This window comes from Triticum aestivum, chromosome 6D (assembly GCF_018294505.1).
Source record: "Triticum aestivum cultivar Chinese Spring chromosome 6D, IWGSC CS RefSeq v2.1, whole genome shotgun sequence".
NCBI classification, from domain to species: Eukaryota; Viridiplantae; Streptophyta; class Magnoliopsida; order Poales; family Poaceae; genus Triticum; species Triticum aestivum.
In genome coordinates this window covers 21,970,951-21,980,566 of record NC_057811.1, presented here as the reverse complement: position 1 = coordinate 21,980,566, position 9,616 = coordinate 21,970,951, and the positions used below count along the sequence as shown (strand labels likewise).

At 51.7% G+C, this 9,616-nt stretch overlaps 1 protein-coding gene across 1 annotated transcript; it reads right to left on the bottom strand.

Annotated features, from left to right (window-relative positions):
- Window positions 1–5,403: 5,403 nt before the first annotated feature.
- LOC123140848 (WAT1-related protein At5g64700) lies at window positions 5,404–7,284 on the bottom strand. The gene is made up of 3 exons (XM_044560120.1): window positions 6,948–7,284; window positions 6,776–6,838; window positions 5,404–6,637 (listed from the first exon to the last, which is right to left on the bottom strand). The coding sequence occupies exons 1-3, from the start codon at window positions 7,127–7,129 to the stop codon at window positions 5,722–5,724; spliced, it is 1,161 nt and encodes a 386-aa protein (XP_044416055.1). The 5' UTR covers window positions 7,130–7,284; the 3' UTR covers window positions 5,404–5,721.
- Window positions 7,285–9,616: the final 2,332 nt, after the last annotated feature.

The window sequence follows — 9,616 nt, the reverse complement described above, 5'->3', positions numbered from 1 at the left end:
AGGGGATGGATCTGGCCATGGCGGCAGGTAGCCATGCCGGCCGGCGAGGGGAGCCTAGCCGCCGGCGATGGAGGTCGTGGTGGCCATGTCGCAGCCCGGGAGGAGGGGGGAGGGGATCCGCGTCTGTGAAGGCTGGAGGTAGACGCGGGAGAGCGAGCGCGATGGGGAGACCGGCTGAATTTTCAGCCGGTGCGCCGGCTTTAAACGTTTCCCTTCCAAGTAGCCCCCCCTCCACCCTCCGAATTCCACTCTTCGAGAAAAGTACTTAGGACTCCGCAATAATATCATGTTTGTTATGCAGTGTGGAAAAAAAATCTAGACATTAGTCCCACATAAGGGCATTACACAACGGACGGGAACTTTTGTCTCTTGGTGGCACGCGTCCTTGTATTTGTGGCTAGGAGGGGCATTGAGATATGTGGACTTTACCAACACATAACGGGCATCACCAAAAAACAAGATCAGTACAACTGCAAGGTAACACGATTAACACAGATGCCCAAGCCAACTTCTGAGATAGAAGAGTGCAAGTTAATATGTCACCCACCAATGTACAACTAAAGAGTTAACGCTTTGTAGAGATGTCCAGGGACACATTACCTTAATAAAAAAAAAGTACATCCCATGAAAGCTTCTGGAATAATTAAATACCGATAGATACAAGCCCCGAAGCTTCCCCTTATCGAGAAAACGAGATCATCTTCAGCCCATTAGGGTTGCGCTCGATGTAGTGTGTATATATACTCCTGTTTGACACCAAAAAGGAAAGAGCTCGCTCATACAAAAAGATAGAGGTTTCCTATAAGCGTCTCCCTTGACTCGGGGTACAAAGTGTTGCGGGCATGGCTGTCGGTGTCAAAACCGGCGGATCTCGGGTAGGGGGTCCCGAACTGTGCATCTAAGGCGGATGGTAATAGGAGGCGGGGGACACGATGTTTACCCAGGTTCGGGCCCTCTCGATGGAGATAATACCCTACTTCCTGCTTGATTGATCTTGATGATATGAGTATTACAAGAATTGATCTACCACGAGATCGCAGAGGCTAAACCCTAAAAGCTAGCCTATGGTATGATTGTTGTTGTCCTACAGACTAAACCCTCCGGTATATATAGACACCGGAGGGTGCTAGGGTTACACAGAGTCGGTTATAAGGGAGGAGATCTACATATCTGTACCACCAAGCTTGCCTTCCACGCCAAGGAGAGTCCCACCCGCACACGGGATGAAGTCTTCAATCTTGTATCTTCATAGTCCAACAGTCCGGCCAAAGGATATAGTCCGGCTATCCGAGGACTCCCTAATTCAGGACGCCCTCAGTGGCAGTGTACAAAGTACACAAATACAAGGAAAAGAAAACAAAAAGAAAGTGAGGTCTGCTGGTGCGGCCAAGTGATCAAGCGATCATGGTCTCGTGGTTCCCGGGGGCCTCAAAAAGCCCCCGGTTAATTACTCCCGCGGATAGTACCGCGGGACACCTCCGATTAAGCTGCGCAGTCGTCTTCTTCGGACTTCGCTTCGCGTTCCTCATGCATGGTGGTGGTGTGTGTGGCGGCGGCAGAGTACGTGTACTAGGTCGTACACGCGCCGTCGAAAACGTGGCCTTTGCTCAGCCCACGCCCGCCGACGCCGTCTTGCCTCGTCGGTCTCGAGCGGCGTCGATGTTGTTGGAGTTGGGTAGCATGCATGATTGGGCTTGGATTGGACGTCGTTGATGGCTTTGTAGCTTCACCGGAAGTGCAAGGGGTACGCCCCGTGGGAGTAGACATTGGAAGGAGAAAAAGGGACGGATGGACATGCGACACATGGAGTGCGAACACCCTTTGATGACCATATACACCGCCACCAAATAACGGAGGAAGTCGCCACCTAGTGCCACCCGGCGTGGACGGCGGCGGTAGATGGGCTACACACCAATTAGCGTGGCGCCGACACTGAGTGCCGACGGTGATGCCGATCCCATCTCCACGACGGATGCGTCCAAACCGGGAGCCGCTAGACATGAGCAGACCCCGGCACGTGTGACATGTGTTTGTGCTGACGAAGAGGGAGGCCGCGAGATACGCCTAAGCGTGTCCCGGCTCCAACCGGATGATGTCTCCGTGGCCATAGTTACGGCGAGTCGTCATGACTCATCGAGTGTCGTGCCGCCGCCATCGTAACGATGAGTCGTCGTGACTCGCCGAGCGCCGCGCCACCGCCACCACGTCGAACGGACTATGTCGCCAAGTCCCGGCCAGCCCATGGCGCCTCCATGGACCGGCGAGACGGCGGCGAGAGATACCTCGCGGTGCGACGAAGACTCGCCCAGGCACCACCGGCAGTGTAGGTAGAAGGGGTGGCGCACTAGATGTCACCGAGTCGAACGATGTGTGTCGGCGAATCCCGGCCAGCCCATGGTGCCTCCATGGACCGGCGAGGCGGGAGCGAATGATGCCTCGCGATGTGGCGGTGCCTTGCCCAGGCGCCGCCAATGGTGTAAGTAGAAAGGGGCGGCGCACTACATGGCACGGAGTCGAATGACGTGTGCCGCGAAGTCCCGACATGATGTTGTTGCCGGCGGACTCAGCGACGGAGGGTACGTCGAGGACCGTGCACGGACGACGGCCCCGGTATGTCGTCGTCTTGAATGGAGAGTGCGCCGGGTCGCGCATAGGCTGCAGCCCCGGCACGTCGTCGCCCATGGTGAGTCCGGCATGAGGGACCGCCGGAGGCTGCACACGAAGGGCAAGCCGGCGTGTCGTCACCGGTGGCTAGTCCGGCGTGAAGGGGTCGCCGGGGGCTGTACACGAAGGACAATACGGGCGCGTGGTCGCCGGTGGTGAGTCCGGTGTGAAGTGGCCGCCGGGGGCTGCACATGAAGGGCAACCCAGACGCGTCGTCGCCGGTGATGAGTCCAGCGTGAAAGGATCGCAGGGGCTGCAGCAACCCTGGCGCATCGTCTTCAAGAGCATCGAGGGCCAACGTCGGCTCCGTCCGTGCGGCCGCAGCTCCAGCCGCCGCCATCAAGATGTAGAGTGAAGGGGTAAGAGAGATTCTCACCTTGAGAAAAGATGATCGGCATGGTCGTGTCGTCGGGAGTTCAAACGCACAGGTCAGCACGCTTGCTCACGTTCCCTTCCCGGCCGCCTGCACGAGAAGGAAGACGAGCGCACGTCTGGCCGTCTCTCCTCCTGGATGCGGGAGTCCCCCGAGCTCTCCTGGGTCTGTCCTCGTGGATGGATGGATGTGGTGGTATTTATAGGCAAGTTGGAGAAGAGGTAGGGCATCGGGCCGTGGCGCCGTTCCGATTTTCCTGGACCGGATATGGATGAAACGCTGTTTAAGATCAACGTGCCATCGCTCCAGCCCCTCCTCCAAGTAAATGGTTTTCTTGATCGGTTGCAACAGCTCTGGCTGTACGCACTACTTGCCCGAGGAGTTTTCAGGCTGTTTAAATCTTCCTCATCCCCGCTCGTACGTGCCTGGGCATATGACTGCGTGTGGACTCTGCTTTTTTTAGAAAAGGAGAACGACCCCCGGCCTTTGCATCTAGATGATGCATACGGCCATTTTCTTAATTATTGACACAAGACCTTATAAAGTCATACAACAGTAAGACTAAAGCCACCGACTAAGCAACATCTGTCGCTATTCCTATCCAGTTGATGAAGGGGCGCTGAAAGTTTAGGCCTAATACCAAACAGACCTCGCAGCCAAACCTAACATCTAAGACTTGAGGTCCCAACAAGGACGCCTGCCGGGTATGGGCACCCACCAGTCCAGCGTGCTCCTCAACTAGGACGCCTGTCGGGTATGATGCCGCCGCAGCCACCTGCCGCCAATCCATCTTCAGAGCTGTACTGCTGAATCAACCTTGCCTGGTCTAGCTGCTGCCGACGCCACCATGATGCCAGGCAGCCTCACCCTCTTGCGCGAGTTCATCTCCGCTCATTAGGCGCCGAGTCTCCACTGCGCCACGCCGCCGAGATCCACCGTCATCAATGGACAAGATGAAACACCGCTCCTCCTCTCGTCCCCTCCAGCCAGAACTTGGTCCAAAACGATGCCCCCAGGAGGGAGAACGACATCGAAACGTCGTCATCGTCCGATCCAGTATACCCAGATCTAGGGTTTTCCCTGGAACCTCCCGATCAGGTTGACGTGACCTGCAACAACGATGATTCGAGAAGGAAACGACGTCATAGACGCCGCCATCGTCCGCAGTCAGGCGCGATTGTCACCAGAAGCCGTATCGTCCTGATCTCGTGGCTGGCTAGAACCGCGCGGAGTCTCGCCATGAAGACGTATGCCGCAACTGGTACTCCGGTAGAGATCCTCCATACCCTCACCGGTCCCTCCACGCACCGCCGGCCGGCCAAGACCACGTCGCGGTGGATCTGGACGGGACGCCAGATCCGCGGCCGCCGCGACCCATCTTCAGGCAGAGCCATCCACGTTCATTTATGAAGTGCTGCCACCATCCATGCACGAAGGGAAGCCCATCGCCGTCCTGGACCGCTGCCCGCCGCCGCACAGGCTAGGGGCGCCGCCCTGCCTGCTGCCCACGGGCGCACCACAAGAGACGCCCCTGCCGCCTCAAGGGGATCCGCCTCAAGGGGATCCCGCTGCAGATCCGCCCGCCCTAGCGCCTTGGCACCGGGCTTGCCTCCACCGCGGACCTCGCCGGCGGCAGCAGGATGGCCAAGGGAGGCTCGCTGGTTTTTTTGGCCCCCTGGCGTCGCCCAGGGAGGCGACGCGAGGGGGTACGAGTGGGATTGATCGGCGTACGAGCGGGTGGACTCTGCTGGGACGGCCGACGCGTATTTGAGTACATACGCGTACGTACCGGCCGGCCGGGCGCTTTTTTCTTTTTTCGCATGGCCGGGCGCTTATTTGGGTATGTACGTGTGTAGCCGGACGGTGCACTGGTACGTACACGTATGATGGTACATACACAAGGCCATGCTACCATCCTATATATACTTGGCCAAACACGCATGCATGGATGGGTACGTCGAGGAGCACGGGCACGCATGCACCACTCCATCGGATGCTACAATACACACGCCTGTAAATGACATTGCACTCCTTTTTTTTATTCTCTAGCATGCCGTGCATACATATTTTGGACTTAGCTCGGACAAAACCGCGTCAAACAACTCCCACTTCCAAAAGGTTCATCCACCAAACTAAACTAAAACACAAATATCTCAACTACATGGACTGATATGTGTCATCGCACAAAAGGGCCGACCTGTGAACTCCTAGCAGAGAAAAAACACCATAATGCGCAATGGAACCGATTATACTCTATGTTGGATGAGCAAAGATGACTGTGGTGACTCGTGGCACATAAACTCTAGGAAGTGGTCAAATGGAGAAATAAAGGAAGCACAATAACAGAGCGAGGACAAGGAAGACTATGGAAAACACATTATACTATTATCAAATAGCTTGTTGTTGAGCTACACAAAATTCTCATTACATAGCATGCGTCTGTTTTGTGAGTTCTCTTATACCGACACTAAACCGCAAAGATCTTCTCTACTCCTAAAGGGGCAGAACATAGGTCGTTCGTTAGTTTGTACTAGATGTTCGTCAATAAAGTTTCCAGTAATACATTCCTTGTGCTCAGACGGGTGGACTATTATACATTTCACTCAAGAGTCTCTGTCAAACTAACAACTCCTCGTGGCCGACCTGCTTGATGCATGCCGGTAAGAGAACCCTGTATTTCGCAGCTACACCTGTGAAGCCATCTTGATATTCTTCTCCTCCAACTTTATCTTATCCTCCTTGTCACCATTACGAGCATTACTACTATAGCATCCTTGTTTCACGGCGGACGCTGCTGATGCAGGAGCTAGACTAGGTGGCGGTGGCTGTTGCTGCTCCTTGCTCTTCCCCAAAAGCACGCTGTACAGCCCGGCGACCAGCAGCGCCCCGCCAAGGACGCTGCCGAGGTGAACGACCTCACCGAGGAAGAAGGAGGAGCAAAACATGGTGAGCACGAGCCCTACCGGATTAGTCATGGCCAGAAACACGGGGCCTCGCCGCTCGATGCACCACGCCTGCAGGTAGAAGGACACCCCCGTCACCACGAACCCGGAGTAGGCCACGGCGACGAGCCCCACATCCAGCTGTAGCCTCCACACGACGGACATGTCCTTCCCGAAAGCGGTCACCGCAGCCGCCAGGGCGAGGGACTGCGCCGTGCTGAGCAGGCATTGCAGTGTCGTGGCCAGCAACTTATTGGGGTACTCCGTGAGGAGGCGCGCTTGGAGGACGATCCAGAGCGACCACGTCAGGTTAGCCAGGAGCATCAGGAACGTGCCTTTCATCCATTCCCCTTGCTTCCCGCCGGCCATGGCGGCGGCGAAGGCGCGGTGGTGGTTGAGGGGGTTGAGCGGCGGTGCGGAGCTTCCCGCCGGCCATGGCGGGCCGGCGTAGAGGGCGATGACGAGGACCCCGGCGACACAGAGCGCGACGCCGGCGAGCTTTGCTGTGCCCGCGGCGGTGCGGAGCTTGATGGCCTCGAAATGTAGGAGGACGGCGAAGAGGAAGGTGAAGACGGGGATGGAGTTGCTCGTTGCTGAAGCCACCGTCGCGGAGGTGTACTTGAGGCTCATGTTGTGCAGGTTCATGCTCACCGTGTTCCTGCGCACGTGTGCAATACTTGTTACTGTTACACGTACGCATGTACTACTATATATTATCACTTCCTCGATCCATTTAAGCAAAAACAAACGACGAATCCAAAGTGCAATGTCAATGGTGTCGTGCTCCTACTCTTACCCGAGTAAAGCATACATGAATATCTTGGTGAACAGCCACAGTGACATGGGTGGCGCGTTTCTCCTGCAAAATCATCGACATTCGTGGATACGATTATACGACTCATATTAAGAGGAATCAGCTAGTTATGTCTTGATCAAGTAACTAAGTAACTAATTAGTTAGTTAATTACCTTTCAAGGAGGATAGCGAGGGGTAGCAAGAGAAGACTGGCGGCTGCCTGGCGGTAGAAGATGAAGACATAGGTATTCATGCCGCCGTCGAAGGCCGCCTTGGAGACGATGTACATGCCGGTGTAGATCACCCGTATCACCATTGCAACAACGTACACCTTCTTCCCTGCATCCGTCGACATGCCTAGCTTCTTCTCCCGACTGATCGACAAGTACTCACTTTTCACCGAGTACGCCTTATATAATCAAACCTCAACCGGGAATGCATATATGCTCATGTTTAAACTAAGTACTCCCTATTCCTCTATAGATGCTCATGATTAAATTAAGTACTACCTCTATAGTGCGCATACATTCTAGCTCCAATACCAATGCATGACCTGGATGTTGCAGTATGGACGAAAGCAGCCTCGCTGCATGCAGCAGCCTGTCCTACGCACTATGGAGAGGAGATTCTAACCAGGGCCAGCTTCGTCCAAATATGCATGTGGCTGCAAATGCGTACTACAATTTGGAATCCCAGCCAAAAAAAATACACGCACTACAATTCGGAATGGATGGAGTACTAGCTAGCAGCTTTTTCTCCTTATCTTTTTGTGACAAAGTTAGCCTTTTCTCTCTTTTCTTTTTGTGACAATGTTGCTTTTTCTCTGGCTTGCTCTGATTCACACATTTTATGTCTTTGGGCAAAGAGTGATGTATCTCTCATCTTTCTTTCCCTTTGGAAAAGATCTGATGCGGTTGCATAGCACTTTAGTTTGGTCAGTGCTCACTGCTCACTTGGGAAACTAGCTAGCTAGCTAGTGTTGTACCCCTCTTGCTTCCTCCAAAATATATGTGATCAATCGTTATTGATTGGAGGTGTGAGAATGTACCAGCTAGTGTATGTCTTGTAGCAATGATTTTTATTTCAATTAGGGGATGTCCTCCAACACCATCCACCCTGCAATGTGCATTCGGATCTCCAAAATTTCCGTAGTGTCTTCTGTTGCAACTACGTTCTTGTTTCTTCAGGCATAATTATTAAAATTACTCATTTTAATATACATAAAATCAGCTGAATTTGCGTGTGTAAACTAGGAAAATATTGCAAGGTATTTTTCAACATACTTGACATTCTAGAATTCATGCCGCCAGATTCTCAAAAATTAAACAATTAGATTTACCATTCAAACATTTTCATAATATAAGCTGCGATATGGGAGGTGGTTATGATAATCCCAGTTGTCATATATACCAGTTATTGTGTAGTCTATCATTTGTTTTACTACCTTTTTCTAATTTCCCAGCTATTTCATATAATAATTTATTAGTTATAGATTAAGTTTAGGATAACGACATTTAGCAACCCCAAACGAGCCGAAACCTCAAGTAGATAAAAAGAATGGAATGCCTCTAACTCACTTTGGATAATTCTAATGAAGTTCGCCTTTTTCTTTGTGAGCCATCGCAGGCCATCCTCTTCTTCTTTTTTTAAGGTAAGAAAGACCACGGAGGCTCATCCTCGTTCTTTTCACCAACATGAAAATCGAACATTGACGACGACTCATCAATGACAAATATTTGCCGGCTGGTGTCTCTTACAATTGCATGCAAGCTAAAACATATGCCTTTGCACATGGGGCAACGTGCAACTTGATGGCGTTTAAAAACACCACTATCTCAAAAAGACGAAAAACTAAAAAAAAAGCAGTGGTAAACATGCAACTCCCCGCCGCCCTCCCATAACGCGAGAAAACACCACTTTATTGTTGTCGCGTTGAAGTCATGCAGTTGTGGTCGGGTGACATTTGCAGTTGAGTGCCTAGTCGCAGATGTGCAACCACTCCTCCCCCGAGAAAACACCACCAAGTTTGCAGTTGCACTGAAGACATATAAAATTAGTCAAGTATGGTAGTTACAGTTGTGTGCCTAGTAATAGAGATGCTACTACCCCTCTCCTCGACAAAACATCAGAGTTGCCGTCGCGTTGAAGGCATGCAACTGTAGTCATGGCTGACAGTAGCAATTTAGCAATTGTGTGCTTAATGCCAGACATGCAACTGCCCCCTCCCTCGATAAAACACCATAGAGTTGCAGCCGCATTGAGGACATGTACTTGCAGTCGGAGGCAACACTTGCAGTTGCTTGCCTAGTAGCAGACATGCAACTTCCCCCTCTTGGAAAAGCAGATGTAATAAGACCCCATGCTTCGGGATCCCATATATCATCAATTACTATGAAGTATCTACAAAAAATGCAACCCAAGTAAGAAACAAAGTAGTAGTGGAATCTTAGTAAACTTAGCAGAGGGTCACTTATAATTTCAAATATATCTATGTAAAGCACACCCATTACATGTGGATTAGTGGAATATATCTATGTAAAGCACACCCATTACATGTGGATTAGTGGATGGCGCAACCATATATGAATGCAAATTAGGTCAAAGTATAATGGAATGCCAATTCGTCAAAAAAATATCAGATTTCAATTCTTAAATTAATGTAGGTTGTTTATATACCCCCATCACCATCAATCAGACAATGAGTCATCATGTCATTCTCAAAGAATTTTACCCCCTCATGCGAGAGCTCCCTGAAGCCACTCCTACTGGAGTCAGGTTTGATGCGCACCACGAAGCTGTCACTCTTTAAGACTTATTATTATATTGATATGTTTATACGGTA